General features: G+C 37.9%; 4 protein-coding genes and 1 pseudogene across 5 annotated transcripts; 1 reads left to right on the forward strand and 4 right to left on the reverse strand.

The window, feature by feature from the left end:
• Positions 1 to 215: 215 nt before the first annotated feature.
• On the reverse strand, positions 216 to 1,605 carry LOC145888566 (DBH-like monooxygenase protein 2 homolog). The gene is made up of 3 exons (XM_082979343.1): positions 1,481 to 1,605; positions 909 to 1,058; positions 216 to 365 (listed from the first exon to the last, which is right to left on the reverse strand). Exons 1-3 carry the CDS (start codon positions 1,535 to 1,537, stop codon positions 216 to 218), a joined length of 357 nt encoding a protein of 118 aa, XP_082835469.1. The 5' UTR covers positions 1,538 to 1,605.
• A 3,651-nt stretch (positions 1,606 to 5,256) lies between these two features.
• LOC145898060 (exosome complex component CSL4-like) lies at positions 5,257 to 8,008 on the forward strand. Its single transcript, XM_082986505.1, has 4 exons — positions 5,257 to 5,508; positions 5,753 to 5,943; positions 6,275 to 6,448; positions 7,797 to 8,008. Exons 1-4 carry the CDS (start codon positions 5,370 to 5,372, stop codon positions 7,992 to 7,994), a joined length of 702 nt encoding a protein of 233 aa, XP_082842631.1. The 5' UTR covers positions 5,257 to 5,369; the 3' UTR covers positions 7,995 to 8,008.
• Positions 8,009 to 8,189: 181 nt separating this feature from the next.
• On the reverse strand, positions 8,190 to 9,958 carry LOC145898049 (uncharacterized protein C6orf163 homolog). The gene is made up of 5 exons (XM_082986494.1): positions 9,821 to 9,958; positions 9,457 to 9,681; positions 8,933 to 9,113; positions 8,720 to 8,879; positions 8,190 to 8,455 (listed from the first exon to the last, which is right to left on the reverse strand). Exons 1-5 carry the CDS (start codon positions 9,921 to 9,923, stop codon positions 8,204 to 8,206), a joined length of 921 nt encoding a protein of 306 aa, XP_082842620.1. The 5' UTR covers positions 9,924 to 9,958; the 3' UTR covers positions 8,190 to 8,203.
• Positions 9,959 to 10,408: 450 nt separating this feature from the next.
• On the reverse strand, positions 10,409 to 11,643 carry LOC145909014 (uncharacterized). Its single transcript, XM_082996340.1, has one exon. It carries the CDS (start codon positions 11,621 to 11,623, stop codon positions 10,409 to 10,411), a length of 1,215 nt encoding a protein of 404 aa, XP_082852466.1. The 5' UTR covers positions 11,624 to 11,643.
• Positions 11,644 to 15,528: 3,885 nt separating this feature from the next.
• Positions 15,529 to 16,843, reverse strand: LOC145888573 (transcription factor Adf-1-like; annotated as a pseudogene). Its single transcript, XR_014399440.1, has 5 exons — positions 16,335 to 16,843; positions 16,116 to 16,278; positions 15,975 to 16,048; positions 15,796 to 15,911; positions 15,529 to 15,736 (listed from the first exon to the last, which is right to left on the reverse strand). The product of XR_014399440.1 is annotated as a transcription factor Adf-1-like (transcript).
• Between the last annotated feature and the right edge of the window lie 31 nt (positions 16,844 to 16,874).

A 16,874-nucleotide genomic window follows, 5' to 3' on the forward strand; every position in this document is an offset into this window, starting at 1 on the left:
AATTCAAAGAGTCGACAATGGTAGAAAGTGTCCTGCTCCGGTACAACTACGTTGTCGTTAAGTATATCGAATGTTAAGTGACTTTCTCCTTCGGAAAACCAGTTATTTCCGGACGTTGTCGGCGCCAAAAGGATCAGGCTCTTCCTTTGCAATTCATTGTAAGAAAATCTCCTATTCTTATCTTAAGTATATTAAATAGGAGTATATAAAGGCTTTTAAATGTGTTTATCCGTATATTTTGTCTGGGACAATCTCCTTTCATTGTCTGCACCTCCATTCGACGAAGGATGCTTGTCTCGTGGTTGCAAGTCATCTCCATTTGGAGCATTTGTTCCTCTTGCGTAGATGATCCTCAAGGTCTCATCCTAGAAATCATTGTTTCGAAATCATTGTTCAAATGGTTCAGATTTGTTGTGAAAATCGGCATACTTTGATTACTGGGGGCATGTCTCATCATTTTTGCGCAAGTATGCTACTATACGTTGTCATATATGCACGACTAATCGTTTGCTGCTTCGAAAGCCGATGGTTTAAACATGTTGTGCCCAACAGTGGACACGATGACGCAAGTGGCGCACTCTATCGTTTTCTGATAAACGGACATATTAAATCAAAACTTCTATTTCACCATCATTGGCTTTAAGCAGACTGGGACATTGCTGATTTAAGCAGACTGCGACATTTCTACCCATATCACAAGCGGACGACTAACATTTATTGCAGTCTATACTACCAATTCCCTTTTTACCACGAAGTGACAAACTTGTCAACCACGATTCGATCAAAGAATCTAATTGCTGTGGTTGCGAATTGTTGTTCTGCCTGTTTATCAAGCAGTAAACTCTATTTTATATTTCGTGGCTTTTAATTTCACGTTTAACGACGTACAAACATGTCGCAACACGAACCGTTATGTCCAAGTCTTGCATGTCGCACGCGATGAGCGGTCGTCGGAATTTAAGCACAGTCCACCCGTATACCTCGAATCCTTGCAGCAATTCCACAATCTGAACATTGTCCTTGGACGGGTAACCGTTTGAACCTCCACCTTGGCGATCCTTCACAACATACGATAAAAATGTTACGAAATGGCAACAGGAATCACCCAGTGCGGGTCGGTTTTGACAGACGGATCTGGATTATATTTGCCTAAGAGAGAAACTGATGATGCCAATATACGAAATTTATATTTCTGCTTTATAAATACATACATCGGCACTGATCGTCTGTTACTCATTTCTGAGTTACCGGAAATTACAATATAATATATTTTGCGCCAAGTGTTTTTTGTTCGCTTGACAGATGGCAGTTTAAACTGCTGTAACCTGTACCAGTAAGCAATACTATTAAAGTTGGAAAAGCTATAGATATGAAATAATTGGAATCGTACCCCACAGTCCAGATTATAAAACCCAATTCGACTTATACCGCGAATAGATAAAATGGAGATAATTTTTTTTTCGCAAAGCTAATTCGTCACCGTAATTGTAGCGACGCCATTTTTCACCCATCCAGTAGCAGTGTCTACATTGGCCATGTTCCTAATGGGTGAAATTCCAATTCCCACCCATTCCACAGTGAATTCTTGCACCTGAGAAAAGCCTATTTAACATGCCAGAAAAGTAGCAAAATATATTTTTTTTGAAAAGAACTATATATTAAACTTTTATCCAGCTGTAAAACGAAGCCAAAGAACCTACATATATTCTGTACATCAGGGGCACATGGAGGTTATTTGTACAATAGTTGTTTTATTCGATCTAAATAAGACATGATCGGAAGAGAGGCAACTTTTTATGTATCAAAAGAATGATTTTTAAGCGATAAATTAGGAGTAACATAAATGCGGTCTAAACGGGATTGAAACTTAAAAGGAACGACGGGAAATTGGACTAAATCGGGGTGCAGTATTGAAAAAGAGTCTTTTAACTTAAAAAGGTTAGTTAATTGTGCTAGATTTGTGCTGGGGGGGAGAGGTTTTGATAGGGGGAAATTTATCTAATAAAGGGTTTTCAATACAATTAAAATCTCCAGCCAAAATTACAGGGTGCGGTGATGTAACATAGGAAAACTGTAAAATAAATTATTACTAACCGGGTTTCCAGAGGAGGCGTAGATGTTGACAATATGGAGGGTGTGGGTGCGGGTTGAGATGTCGACCGCGATAATACGGCCGCAGAGTCAGAAATAGATTTTAGAATTTGCGGTTTGGAGAATTGAGAAGAACTGCGACACCCCCTATGCCGCAGCCTTCGTAGGGTGCCGAGTTTAAGTGGGCAGGGTCGGAAGTCCATTCAGACTTTCGCCTTGCCAAAAGGGCTGGTTGGCAACCGTGGCCTCCGGTCGCCATCGCAAGCGACAGCAACCGGGTGGAGGGTGTTGGATAGGCGAGATCGCCCGTCCGGGTGACAGACAAGTTATCTGTCGGGTTCGAGGTAAACCGCGCCGAACCGGGGTCAAAAGACTGCGGCACTGAGGCCCCTCTGGGTATAAAATGAAAGGAACCCAGGTCTAAAACCCTCCCCGAGAAAGAAGTCGGGGAGCCGACTACCCAAAGGGGGCAGACGGGAACCGGCGTGGGGGGTTAATTCCGGTAACTACAAGGATGAGTCGGATGATCGCTCATCGACCGGAATCAGAGCCCTGTAGGAACCACGGCATGTAGCCAACCCCTTCTTAGCTCTAAAGAGTCCATTCGGACTTCCAGAGGGATTCGGTTTTGGGTGAAGAGTGAGTCACCTGTAGGAGATAGATATCAAAAGCTAAAGAGGAAAGATGGCGGAACAAGGCCTGCCTTTTGGTGGCCAGGCCCGTGCCATTTACGTTTTGTGCAGATTTTTAATTATAACATCATTACATGTGGTTAGTTTTACATGAAACATGAGAACCAATGTGGACGATGTTTTTTTGTTGATAGCCTTCATAAAAGTCCCGGTCGAAGGAACTACATTTAACAACATGTTTTCACCGCCTATTAAAACGTGGGATGTTCAAAATTCCGGACATCGAGGAACGTTTTTGCCATTTCTCCCGGACGCAGATTTTAACACAACATTTTCGAAAATGTTCGGGAAAATTCTGGCACGTTGACCGAAAGGTACCACAAAGTGGAAATTAGTGTGCCCGCTAGTGTAAAAGCTAGCACAGTACCACTGTCAACAGCTGCACTGATGAGACCTTGCAGGTCGAAACAGTGCGTGTACATAATATGTCTGCAGCTTTCTAATATTATGGCTTTTTTTATTGTTTTCCGACAACACAGGAAATCTGTTTGTATGAAATTCCTGTTGCTGCCAGGCATATTGCAATTAAAAATGTACTGATCTTCTGGCATAAACGTAGTGTATTTTACGACGTTTCGTCCGCACTGAGGCGAGACTTCATCAGGTATAACGCAATAATTGAATTGATTCAATTTCAGTGTGATTCAATTGTTGTGTTATACCTGATGAAGTCTCGCCGCATGGCAGACGAAACGTCGTAAAATACAGTACGTTTATGCCAGAAGATCAGAACATTTTTAAACTTTTTATAGCTGTAACTCAAAAATAGGCTGGATAAAAATCCATTGGATTTCAGAAATAATATCGATAATATAAAATAAAATATATAAAATAAAATAAAGTGAACTGAAAGTTGTGCCACCTTGGCTAAACATCCAGTTATCGCAAAAACACATGACTGTGTTTCTGTGTCTTTAACAAGCAAGCCAGGCAGGTGCACAGAACGTGGAATGCGGCAATGGTTTATCAGATCGGATGGTGCTTAAATTCCGATAATGTTTTAATTGTTTGGCGAAAAGTTTGCCCATCGTCAAATGGGAAAGGGACACCGCACATTTAATAAGACTGATGGGAAACCAAATTCATCAGTAAGAGTACGCGTTCAGGTTCACTGAACTGTGCTTACTAAAGTCGTTGCGGGAAATTGGTTAAATTTACGACACCATGGAGAAAAGCGTTTAATGTTAACCAAAGCTCGTCGTTAGGGTAATAATGGTAAAGGTCGATTAGGCATGAAAAGCAAGTTGATTCCGGAATGGATAAAATGTATGGAAATGGTTTAGTATTTGTCTTAGATTTGATAGACTTGGTGAACCATTCCATTTATCCAATTGTTCTACACAGCATTTACTTTTCTATACAATATTTATTTAAACTAATCTTTTGCGACCTTTTCTTGGAAATGAAAAGATATAAATTATTAGTTAACGACATATTCTGAAGTATGTCGTTGTTTTGTTGATAGAGGGATGAATAAACTAAGTTGGCAAGCAATTTAATGAAAAGCCTGTTTTAACTTCCTTAAAGTATCCATTGATATTAGCGTTACGTACCCTGGCGTGTTTCATAATTAATAAATTGAAAGTAAATGTGACGGCCAAAATTTATTGGTTGAATGTCACGCATAGGCCTACGCTATCGGTCTGCCTATACCGGTTCTTCGTAGGTACCAACGTCAGGTACGATGAGTCAGAAATTCGCAATCGCACCCCAGTCTCTTGGTTTTCAGTGAATATATTGTGCAGTGAAAGAACAACGAATCAGTACGCTAAACCGTTCACAGATTCGGGATGACAGCAGTGTAGAATGGATGAGACACAACACAATACATCAGCAACGGGGCAGCATCGGGGTAAACAGTACAAACAGGGCACGATTGAGATTTCTGAAGGTCACAGTACCACGTTTCTAAAGGCACTGTGGAGTTATCTTAGCGTCTAAAACATACAAACAAAGTCACAAATTTGCTACATAGTCAACTGGCTTACAAAACACTGAAAGAGGCACATGACAGGCCTTTAAGTCTACATAACACTTGTCACAAATATGGAAAGTACTACTAGAATCTCGACAAGGTCTAATCTACATTAATGTTAACGATTACTGTGGCTATTTCCCGCCAGGAAACCATGCGAGCACGCTTTATGAGACAAAGGAATGCGATGATGTAATGCCAATGTGCACATATACACACAAGGGTTCAAGTAACATAGAAATGTTAATAAATTGTTAAACTGTCCGTAACAGTAAATATACACAGTCACCAAACAGGAAAGGGCTTATTTTGACAAAATTTAGTATATTGTGTTTTTATAGTTTACAATGTTGCTCTTCTATGGTATTGTATAAAGTCGAAGCTTTATAGACTATCCGGTTAAAAAAGATACGCATTCACACAAAGTAGGATACAAGCCTAATTGGATGCCGATATTGTGTCGCTATGTAATTTATCAATATAAATGTATATATTAACTAACGCAAAAAAATACAGACGTAAATCAACAACAAAAAAACACTACAAACAGAAGATTTTCAATTAAAGTTTGCAAGCCATTTTAGAGACCCAGAAGCTCATTTCGACCCAAAATGCTTCAAAAACAATTCTTGTCGCGTGTCGCTTTATACTGCACGTGGGTTTATTTATTTGTTTACAAATATTTTGCTCTGGTATCAATTGAAATCAATTATACAATGGAGCATGTATTAGGACAAAGGTGCATACCTGGTAAGACACGTATTATAAAAAAAAATACTGATTTGGGGTGTATTTATAGTTTGTTTTATCAAGGTTTTCTTTAATGTTCGGACCTACTCTTGTCCTGGTCTGTCATTGTCGTAACCTTACGATAATGAAAATAAAAAATCATTAAACTGTTAGATTTGTTTTAAATTTATTTTCAGCACTTTGGAATAACCACCAAATAATTTTTAATTTGGTTTGGATCTTGTACTGATTGACATTCTTTTAGGTGAAAGACTTGCCAGTGTTGAAACATGCCAGAGTGGTTCAGGGACATATGAGCGTCATGGTTATGTCTTTGCATCACTGACAGGGTTGGTGGGAAGGGAAGAAAAGGGTCCAGGTCTTCCATTACTTTATGTCAAATCAAAACATCAAGCTCAGAGTGTTCCAGAAGTTGAAAACATAGTTACATGCAAGGTTGGCAAATATCCTGTATACACACTGAAAAGACATTAAAGCTGGTGGTATTAGGAAAGGCCCCAGGAAAAAAACAGATTTGAAAGTTTGTTATTTGCTCTATTGCTCTAAGGATTTTGTCAGCAATCCTTAATTGTGCAGACGTTCACAAATTTTTTGTATGTTAATGCATTAGTCAAATTTTTTGAGAAAAAAAGTATTTTTTGTTTTTTGCATTGATTGCTATTAAATTGCAATGAAAATTATCATGTTCTTCCCATCTGGATTTTAGCTGAGGGGAATATGTAAACTAAAACATGCATAACATGTTAATTATATTTTGTTTGAATAGATCACACAGATTTCTTCAAGGTATGCCAAGTGTCTTATAACGGCCGTCAACAACTGCAATTTGGCTCATACATTTCGTGGGATGATTCGAAAAGAAGATGTACGTGCAACAGAGCGGGATAAGGTGGAAATATTTAAATGCTTTCGGCCTGGTGATATTGTCTTGGCAAAAGTGGTGAGTACAAGTTTCCAATTTAAGTATAGATAGACTAGTTGAACTCAAAATATAATATATTATAGTTGTTTTTTACCACATTTACTGGACTGGACATTCATGCTGGCTGCAAGGAACCTGTTTTTTGAATATTTTTCTCATATTCTCCCCACTCTAAAGCCGTTATCGACATAACTGTACTGTACGCATATATATAACTTTGTATGCAATTGTCAGTTAAGACCGCATATCAGTATTTCTATTAAAAAAGTTTCGCCCGCTGGGAATGCCCGTCTTGTACTCCTCGGTCATAGAGAAACTCAGTGATGTCACAAGGCAACTGGGGATGCATTAGGGTCAATTTTTGGGTTGAATGAGCAGGGAGTCATGTGCTTGCCAGAGCGATTTTTAGCGTGTTTGGAGCACTTTTAGCGCATTTTTTGCCCTTCTCATTCAGCTAGTCATTTGGTGCTGGGTACTGTAAAAAAGTTAGTTGAAAAAGCACCAAAATGTTCAAGTGTTCATAGCTCAAAATTGAATCACAGAAGTATACCTTAATTTGTGATTTTATGTTGGGCCCGCCTCTTGTCTACGCATTCAGGTCAAAATTAGTTTTAGCATTCAGGTCAAAATTAGCATTTCGCCCCCTGGTCGGACATTATTTTAGCTGGATAGGCTGCAAAAAATGAAAGTTGGTTTTGCGAAAAAATGAATCACAAAAACCTCATCCAATTTGCAATTTAATGTTGGCCCCAACCCTTTTCTACGCAATGGCAAAAAAAATTGTCACAGGAAAGTTGCTTTGGTTGCCCCCAGGGACTGTCTATGCTATCCTATAGGACATAACATCCTCCTGGAGGCTCCTCAGTTCTGTGCGGTGTCTTGTCCGATGCAGCTGCAATCAATTTTTTTTCTCTTTTAAATGCTTCTAGATAGACCAGTAGATCTTCATGGGTCACCAACCACAGGAATTGTTGTGGACAAACAAGCAAATCACTTAGTATGGGTATTAATGTTGATGGCCTTCAAAACTTGAATTTGGGGATATATTACTGATATGGGGCCTTAAAGTATTCCATAGACTGCACAGTTTCCAAATTAATCACAACATAATAGCCTCTTGTAAACAAGGAAAAAAGAAAACTTTTTTAATCCTTTAAACCAACCTTTATGTATAACATGACCATAAGCATTGAATAGCTTTTTAGGACATTGTTTTTTGAAACATTAACCATGTGTACACATATATTATGTGAAAATCTTACTAAAGTTCTATTCTTAGATAATTTTACCACTGCCAGACTATATTTGCATTACTAGCTACTACAACAACATAAAAAAGTAAATGAGTTGATAAATTTATTTTCAGCTTTCTCTTGGTGATGCACAATGCTACCTGTTAACAACAGCTGAAAATGAGCTTGGAGTTGTTGTGGCTCATAGTGAAAGTGGAACAACCCTCATTCCTCTCAGTCACAATGAAATGCAATGTCCCACATCGCTTGTTAAAGAAAATCGTAAGGTGGCCAGGCCACAAAAAGAACACATCACTTTCCCTGAACGGTGACAAATTATGTGAATTGGGTTTTCCATTGATGTTTGTGGGATTTTTACATTGGACATGAGCAAGAAACACTAGAGAAGTAAATCAACATAAAAAACAACGATTTAGCATATGTGTAGGAATTATGGCTTTGTTCTTGGAATAAGGTAAGAACATAGTCATGTTGAAAATAAAAAAATATCGCTAAATCCTTGTTGACAGTATTTCATTGCCTATTGTGTGTCATCGGTTGGCTCAATAACATTTGTTGGAATAAGAAAATCAGACTGTCCAGTGAAAAAGTCTGGTCTGCTCTTTTCTATGAAAGCAGTAAATGCAGATCTTGTGTGTTTTAGTTTTTCCACATACGAGTTTTTAAGTTCTTCCATGGCTTCTAATGCCGTCTCTGTCCTCAGCTGTTTGTCATTTAAATCGTCGATCGTTTGTTGCAACTCCGCAATTTCATTGTGAAAGTTGGCTGACACCTGATCACATTGACTTTATGCTGACCAAATTCAACCAATTGTAGTTTTATTGCAACTTTACCGTAATAACAAATCTGCTAAATGAGGCCTTGTATTATTAGTCAATCGTGGATGTGTTTGTATCTTGAAATATGCCTATATTGTGTGTAGGCCTACAACATTAATCAAAATAAACTGTTTAATGATGGACCATCACTGGTGTGACATATTAACCTATTTAAACATATGGTATAGTTTTTACAGATACAAAAGAAAGCTACACACCTCATTTAGGTTTTTTGCTGCCACGTCCCGTTCTTCTCTTCTTGCATGCAACACGGCCATCTTCATTTCTTCCAACATTGCATGACGAAGGTTCTCAAGCTCTTCTTTTTCATGCTGCATGTCGGCGTTGTGTTGTTCCTCCAATGCTTGTTGGTGCAATCTGCATGGATCGATGCAAAAACAGGACCTGCATGGTTTCACCTAGTCACTGACCTTTCTGCTTTCGTGGCATTGTTGCTTGCAATACCCCGTTCCTCTACCTTTGCTGCCTCCACAGCTGCAGCTTTTTCAGCCGCGAAGTTTTTGTGCAGTTTTACAACAACGTCGTTCAGTTTTCGCTCACCTGATTGCTTTTCCTCGTAAACCTTTTCCATTCCTTTCTGATATACAATTCCTTAGAACAAAGGCCCATTTTCATTTACATTTTTTCAGTAAATACCTTCATCAGCATACATTTTGTTGGTTGATTGTGAGTTAAATTAGTAAGTTTACAAAGCTCCGACAAGCGAGATCAATTGAAGAGCGATTTAGACCATACCGATAGCTATTTAGAATCCTTACATACAATACAATGCTGACGATAAAGCAATTAACTATACGTCTGTAATTCCCTTGGTGTGTCTCCGTTGGCGTTGAACGTATGGCTGTGTTATAAAGTTTGAGATAATATCGTCCAATTAAACAAACAGCAATCAACATGGGCTATTTCTTAGCTTCATAAACAAATAACGTCGCACCTTCAAGACGTGACAATTCTCTTTTCATCTGCTTGTCGTGTTGCTGTGTCAAATGCTTCACTCTCTTTTCTTCCTTTTGTTTTGCTTCCTGTAACGCTTTCTCCACGCATTCATCTTTGTATACCTCTGCTTTTTCCCAAACCTCCTCCTGGCAATTTATCAGTTCTTCATGTTTTTGTTTTTTTCCAATTTCTTGAGTGCGTTGAAATATCTTTTGTCCAATTTCTTAATAAAATTAGGTTTACGTTTTCTACAATCTGCATCCATGCAATAAAACCTTCGACAGGTTTGATGCCCCTTTTAAGCAGCATCTACATTTATATCGAGTGTTTTTTCAACAAAACTACGAATATAAACATCATACCAAGAATGCTTTCGTGGGCAAATGCTTGGTTTAAAGCAGGTTTGGTATCCTCGTAGCGACGTGGTAAAGCAGCAAAGTTCTTTGGTTCTTCAGATACTTCCATGTTATGTTTATTTATCGGCGAGAAGCAGCACAACTTCAATTAAACAAGTGCAATTAATTATCAAAATTTCTGTCGCGCCTGACGCAAAACGACAGAGATTTTTCCAATGCTGTGAAGAAGTTTAACTTGAACTAAAACGTAGCATCACAACTGTTCACTTAAAAATTAATGTTATATGTCATATCATAATTTTCTGGATAAGAGAATTAGCTGTTACCTTATTTGTGACTACGTAATTTTTTCCGAATATGGACTTATTGGTACGGATTATAAGTTTGGCGTTTGTTGGTTGCTAAGAGTGTATGTCACACGGTGGCAGTAAAGATATGTACTTCCCTTATTATTTTTATGATGTGTATCAAAACTTTTCCACAAAACCACCTTAAACTAATTGAACTGTGTAGCCTTGTCAACGTTGTAAAAGACAAAACATTTTAAACTGACAAACAGTTGTATTGCATAACACATAAAAGCAGTAAATCAGCTCAATATCGATCTTGGTCTGCCCAATAAAATTCCCTAGATTTATCTTTAAAAACGTGCAAAAAGTTACAGAGGTCTCCATGTGAACAGTTCCCCCGTCGATAATGCATTCCACATATTGCCTTTTTCCAACTTCTAATTTTTACCAGTTTGCACTGCAATAACTTCCCATCATAAAATCGATTGTCCAGTTTTTCGAATGCCATTTTGGCTTCACGTTTCCGATCATACTCCACATAAATATTTCCCTGCAAGTGTCTAGATCTGTTGCAACAAACTTTAAACTGCACCACTCGGCCATACTTTCTCAACTCTTTTAGGACATCTTTTGAAAATTCAAGGAAGTTATCATACATATCATCATCTCCATATTCAAGACCCAAATCATGAACATCCCCATGTGTTCCACCTCCACGCTTCACCCTATTTACCATATCCAGGGCAAATGTTTTAAACATGCCAGGAATCAGGATAGTCGCAGATTTTGTGGCAGCTTTATGCCTGCGTTCACACATATCACCATATTTACAACTTCCTGTTGTGTCATAGAAAAAGCAACGTTCTTTCTTAGTTTCTATGTTTTGAGACTGATTCATTTCAGTAGACTCGAACTGCAGCAGTGCTTGAGGTGTCTGTGTAGATATTATTGGCTGCTGAGAAAGGTTTTGAGAAGGCAACAAGTCTTTTTCCTTTAAATATGGATTGTGCCACTCTTGCACTTCAGCATCTAAACTGTCTAGAAATGTAGCAATCTCATTATCTTTGAGTTCTTGATCCTTGTTTTTATCCTTATCTTCAGTATTTATTTCTCCTGAAGTCAATAAATGTTCTTGTTCATCTTCCAGAGAAGTATTGCCATCATTCAGTGAAGTGTTCGCACATGTAGATACCTGTTCGGTAGTTTGGTCATCAGTACTGGCACCATTTGGTGAACTTTCTTTTTGCTTCAGTCTTTCAGTGTTTAAAATTGTTTGCACATCACTCATGAATGGACCAACAGCAAAATAGTCCAACTGTGTATATGTGTCAAATTCATTCTCATTGCTTCCATTATTTAAGGACTGCAAAGTTGGACTTTGCAGGCCTGCTGATGATCTTCTTCTTGCCTTTCGTTTAATTTTTTTGTAAAATTTTCTTCTATCTTTGTACTTTAATGACTTGGCGATTTTAACGACTTTAATCCAGTCCACAACAGGTTCAAGTTCTTTTGAATTCATCAACTCATTTTTTTTCAACATTTTGGTACTGTAAAAGACAAAAATTACTGTAAATTTTGTGTAGAACGTTATGTGTAGACATATTACATAAATTTTGTATGCACATTATCAGCAAATTTTTACACAACATTGTTTCCAATTCCTTATGTAGGCTTATACTATTTAGCACAAATTACAAAATTGCTAAGAGAAGCTATACCAGATTGGAAAGTTTGTTTTTTGGGCAGAGGAACTTTATTTTGGCGATCGTTAATTGTGCAGACAATAGCAAAGTTTTTTCGTATGCTAATGCTTTACCTAATTAATATTCTGCGGATTATCTGTAAAATTTTACAAAAGAGAGCGGAGCATTTAATACACATTTTTTTCAATTTGGAAGCTATATCTGTAAACAGTGACCACTAATGGTGGAAGCCAGATTGGAAAGTTTGTTTTTTGCGCAAGATTTTTTTTCTTTTAATTAAATAAGCAGACTATAGCAACGTTTTTTTTGTATGTTAATGCATTAGCTAATTTATATTGCGCGGAATAACGGCAAATTTTCGCAAAATGTGGCCATGTGGGGTGGCACCGTGGCACTGGCAGTGCAAAAGAATATTTCAACCTTGGTTGCCACAAACCTTTACAAGTTAATCAAAAACAAACAACGGAGATCACTTCATAAAAACTACGACATGACGACCTGAGCAACATAATATGTTCAGTAAAAAAATGATGATCACTTTTCACAACCCAACATAATCAATCTAATTTAATACTCGCAGGGGAAACACCAAAATCATGGAGGCGTGAAAAAGAGAATTCATGTGCATTAAATCGCAGTAAACTAGGCTGATGTTTTTTTATTAATCACAAAAAAACGAAAAATTCGTGGAAAACAAGTGATACTAAACCAACGTATGTATATATAAGTGTAACCAACATCATTCAAAAATAAAGCTGATAATAGCTTTATTTTTGAAAAAAGAAAACGCCTACGCCTACGCCCAGCTTTCGATGTTTGATAGTAAACCATAGTATAAACCAGTGGTCCCAACCGGAGTGCCGCAGCACCCTGGGGAGCCAACTGTAAACATCAGAGTACAGAGAGTTTCTTAAGTTCAGTCTGGTAATTTATATATAGCCTATGCCATATATTTTACCAACCAAAACGAGGGAACAATTTTAACGAAACATGATCCCGCATTAAGTATCAGACAGAAAGGCTGATTTCATCAGCATTTCAGCTGGTCGCCTATTGTTTTGCAGCTATTGGGTGCCGCAATATCTTTATAAACTCCGCAGAGTGCCATCATCCAAGAAAGGTTGTGAACCATTTGTGTGTAAACTGGAAGTTATATTAAGAAACTGTTGGTCGTTTGTATGCAAGATATAACAGCCATTTGTAAATGGTTTTCAATGTCGAAAATTAACCTGCGAATACTGGTATAGGTATATAGCCATGTTTATAGTTACGCCATATAGGCACATGGCCTTCGCCAGAGCGTAGCACGAACTCGTCCACATGTTCGTTACTTGAATACGTGCTTAATTGCTGCCACAGTCTTGCTTCCGTATAAGTCAATACGCTAGTGGCTAATTGACGATTTTTTTGCATGTAAAGCCCACAGAACAATTACCAATCAAAAGTTTGTGATTGACAGAGACTATGCTGTATACTCTGATATGTAGCCATGACGAACGTTTAATACAGCTCACTCAACAGTAGGAAGTACAATAAGTTTTAGTAGCCACAGTCGCCAGTCATTCATTGTGGCGTAGGCCTACACTACTATTATATATTAAGATGTTTCGATGTTTAATTGTTCCGAAAATATATGATACGCCAAGTTTATTGGATAATTTGTGACAGCATCACTCGATTAATATCGTTCTCGATTTTCGAAATGTTGATGTAAGATAGGTCCGTTGAAAATAAAACCTTATCAACACACTTATACCAGAAACAATGAGAAATCGGACCTGCGGTGGTGTGCTTTTAACAACGTCTTATCTCTTGGTGAGGTTATGTCGCCATTTTAGGATTTAAAGGTTTGTGTAGTGTGTCAGCTGTCTTTCTTATTTGCGCTCGCGCATGACCTGGTAATTGTACTGACGTCAGGGCAATCATGCAATCTCATAGTCAACACACAAATCGGGTTGACGTCAGAAATTGACTGATACAAGTACGGTGGTACAATAAATCTGGAATTGTTCATTTGTTTACTGTGTTACCGGGAACTGCTAGGACCAATTGGGTAATGTTAATTTGCGCACTTTTAACGTGGACTAAAATGTTAACAGCCTGATGCCATTTTGGATAGTGGGCAAACATTACACCTTACGACAGGTAATTATCAGAAATTTTACAGGCGGGCCAATGATATATGACATCAACAAGAAGTGTTTACGTGCGCTAAAATTACACGGAACTACAGTATGAACAGCTTTCTTAGAGCACCTCCAGTTTCTGCCAACATTTGGCGTGCACGATTGAATGACCCAACGGGTCGAATTTGTCAGAAGATCGTAGTTTGTCCATGTCCGATCAATAACCAGTTCGTGTAACTGAGTATCAGACAAATGAGTGCAGCTCATTCACAAACAACCCAAATCGTGTATTTGCGAGACATTTTGTTTCAATGATATTTGTAGAGCCCAGTCGCCGGGAGGGAAAAAGGCTATCTGAAATAGACATCACTTGGCTGGTTCTAGGAGAAAAAAAGCAAAGTCAAGTCAAGTACTTTTCAGTCACATAGCTTCCTTCAGCTAAAAATAAGATGTTGAGTGAACACTGCCAGATTTTAAGGTTGCTGCCAAATACTTGCTGCCAAATACTTGAATATTATTAAGATGGAAGCCAGATTTTAAGGTTCAATAATTAAAATTGTGAGCAGGGCACTCTATAAAGTTGCCTAGGTGGCTATAAATAAAACAGCAAAAAAATGAACGCAAATGCATTTGCCTATTGTTGTGTGGCAAATTCCAACGCAACACTACAAGGAAATTTTATGCCGTCGCGGTTTTTTCGCGCGTTGTTCGAAGCGGCAGGGGGCTTCACACCCGCAGAGCGGTTGGCGCTGACGGCAATAAATCATTTTTTGTTGCCACGAAAACTAGGCCAATGTGCCAGCCAATTTCAGCGTCTCTGCATCGTAAGATGTTGTGACAAAGCCAATTATCGTTTGAACGTTTAAATCTGCAATAAAATAAAATATTTATGTCTAGTGTGTTTCCTTAGCACAAGTGTAAAATGAATAATTTTGATTTAGTTGTGATATTACTGCTAAATCAGCAAGTGATATTGTTAGTGGCACTGATGTACAACATTTTGTACCCCAGAAGGTAAGTTGGTTTGTATATTGGTTGCTCCAAAATGAACTTTATGTTTCAAACAGACAAAACAGCCAAACAGAGTTGTTGCTATAACAAAAGCTGCATGCTGTTTACATAATTTTTTGCAGATCAAAAATAGGCAATGTGTGCAAAATGAAAAGTTCTATTGTACTGCTTTGTTTTTTGACCAAGAAGACAGAATGGGTAATGTAATTATGGGAGAATGGAGATCTGAAATGCAGAGTTATTCAAACTTCCAATCTATTGGTCGCATGGGTACAAATATGTATACCAGAGGTGCTGCTGCAGTACGAGACCATTACAAAGATTATTTCATTTCAGAGAATGGTGCACTGCCTTGGCAATAATTGTTTTCAGTTGTTTTTTTCTATTCAGTGTAGTATCTTGTTTGGTGTATATTTTTTTCTTTTTCACACGCAATAAATCACACAATTTCTTTGATCTGGTTTCATGTTTAGAAGTGAACAGAGAATACAATGAGGTAACACATGCTGCATGACAATTTAAAATTGCTGGAATAGAAAAGTAGAAAAGAAAGAACCATTGAAGAATAAACAGTAAAACACACATTATGCATTGCCAATTAAATTAGCTCGTAGTGATGACAGATGCTCTGTAATTGCAGACATGGCCTCCTATGCCTTTTTTTGGCAGGCTTCTTAAGCTGCAAGCAACAAAATTTCCAAAGCCTGTAAATTCATCATCTTGTCCGGTGTTGGATGCTGTTAATTCTGAAATGCTTTCCGTATTTTGGCGGAGCATGCTGCAAATGCTTTCCTGAAACAGTATGAAATATATGAGTGGCATAAATTACATTTCAACCTAAAAACACTAACCTGAAAATCCAATCGATCAGAGCGTTTCCATTTCATGCCCTGCCTTGAAGTTGATGGCAGAGATGTACTTGGTGGGGTAGCTATATCTTCTTCCACCTCCTCAAGGGTTATCTCCTCTGCAAACATCATTTGAATGTTTGTTTAAAGTAATAAAAACACAAATAAATATGTATAAATACCTTGTTCTGGAACAGGTTCATCTTGTGTAAAATCAACCACAGGTGTTGATGGTCGGGAAAAGTTTCCAACAGTCCTGCAACAAACCATACTTGTTAGAAGTGCAATATATTTATAATTTAGCCCATACCAAAGTCACTCACATTTTATGCCTCAAATGATCCTGCAAAAATTTTAATGCTTCATAATGCTCCCATTTTTGCAGGTTTTCAGCAGCAGCCCCACTCTTCCGTGCATTTTCAATTTTTCGCTTTTCTTTTGCAAAACGGTCTTGTAAGCTTTTCCATCATTTCATGCAATTCTCCACTGAATCAACAATTAATTAGTTGCTGGTCCAGACAACAACAGTACATTTATCCTACCTGACTGTCCAGTGCACTCACTAATGTTTTTCCAAACAGTTTCTTTTCGCTTCTGGTCTTTATATAGTTTGCTGCCAGAGTCATATATACATGGAGAATCATGTACCATTTGTATTAGCATTTCATTGAATTCCATTATTAAACTTTTAAACAAACAAACTGCAAACAAAATTTCTCCACCAAATATTAATCACAGTTTAATTTATAAAATTTAATTGGTAATCAGTATATTCATTTGACTAAATAATGATGAAATAACAAAACAAGTGTCAAAACCATTAACTTTAACCAGAAAATTTACGCCAACTTAGCATAAAACAATTAATTTACAAACAAAACTAGCTAAAATTGTCAGAAATAAGTCAAATAACCCACAAAAATAAGTTTCTGCAGCCAGCAGAGCTACTAGCAAACAAAGCGTCTGACGGAAAAGTTAAATCAGATTTAACTCCGCCGTCAGACGCTTCGAGCGAGAAAATCACGCCGTCACGGCATGACGCCGGCTGGTGTGAATCCCCCGCCGCTTCGAAACCGCGTCGC

The sequence above is a fragment of the Ascidia mentula genome, chromosome 1 (genome assembly GCF_947561715.1).
Source record: "Ascidia mentula chromosome 1, kaAscMent1.1, whole genome shotgun sequence".
NCBI lineage: Eukaryota > Metazoa > Chordata > Ascidiacea > Phlebobranchia > Ascidiidae > Ascidia > Ascidia mentula.

What these genes read in the sequence shown, in the direction of transcription:
- LOC145888566 (XM_082979343.1), bottom strand. Translation starts at nt 1,537, where the DNA reads ATGGCCAATGTAGACACTGCTACTGGATGGGTGAAAAATGGCGTCGCT. An exon ending in ATGGCGTCGCTACAATTACG is followed by an intron (nt 1,059 to 1,480) that starts GTGACGAATTAG and finishes TATGTTGTGAAG; the next exon opens with GATCGCCAAGGTGGAGGTTC. An exon ending in TGCAAGACTTGGACATAACG is followed by an intron (nt 366 to 908) that starts GTTCGTGTTGCG and finishes AATGATTTCTAG; the next exon opens with GATGAGACCTTGAGGATCAT.
- LOC145909014 (XM_082996340.1), bottom strand. Translation starts at nt 11,623, where the DNA reads ATGAATTCAAAAGAACTTGAACCTGTTGTGGACTGGATTAAAGTCGTT.
- LOC145898049 (XM_082986494.1), bottom strand. Translation starts at nt 9,923, where the DNA reads ATGGAAGTATCTGAAGAACCAAAGAACTTTGCTGCTTTACCACGTCGC. An exon ending in TGCCCACGAAAGCATTCTTG is followed by an intron (nt 9,682 to 9,820) that starts GTATGATGTTTA and finishes AATTTTATTAAG; the next exon opens with AAATTGGACAAAAGATATTT. An exon ending in CAGCAAAAAACCTAAATGAG is followed by an intron (nt 8,456 to 8,719) that starts GTGTGTAGCTTT and finishes CAATGTGATCAG; the next exon opens with GTGTCAGCCAACTTTCACAA.
- LOC145898060 (XM_082986505.1), top strand. Translation starts at nt 5,370, where the DNA reads ATGCTTCAAAAACAATTCTTGTCGCGTGTCGCTTTATACTGCACGTGG. An exon ending in AGGACAAAGGTGCATACCTG is followed by an intron (nt 5,509 to 5,752) that starts GTAAGACACGTA and finishes ACATTCTTTTAG; the next exon opens with GTGAAAGACTTGCCAGTGTT. An exon ending in AAAACATAGTTACATGCAAG is followed by an intron (nt 5,944 to 6,274) that starts GTTGGCAAATAT and finishes TTGTTTGAATAG; the next exon opens with ATCACACAGATTTCTTCAAG.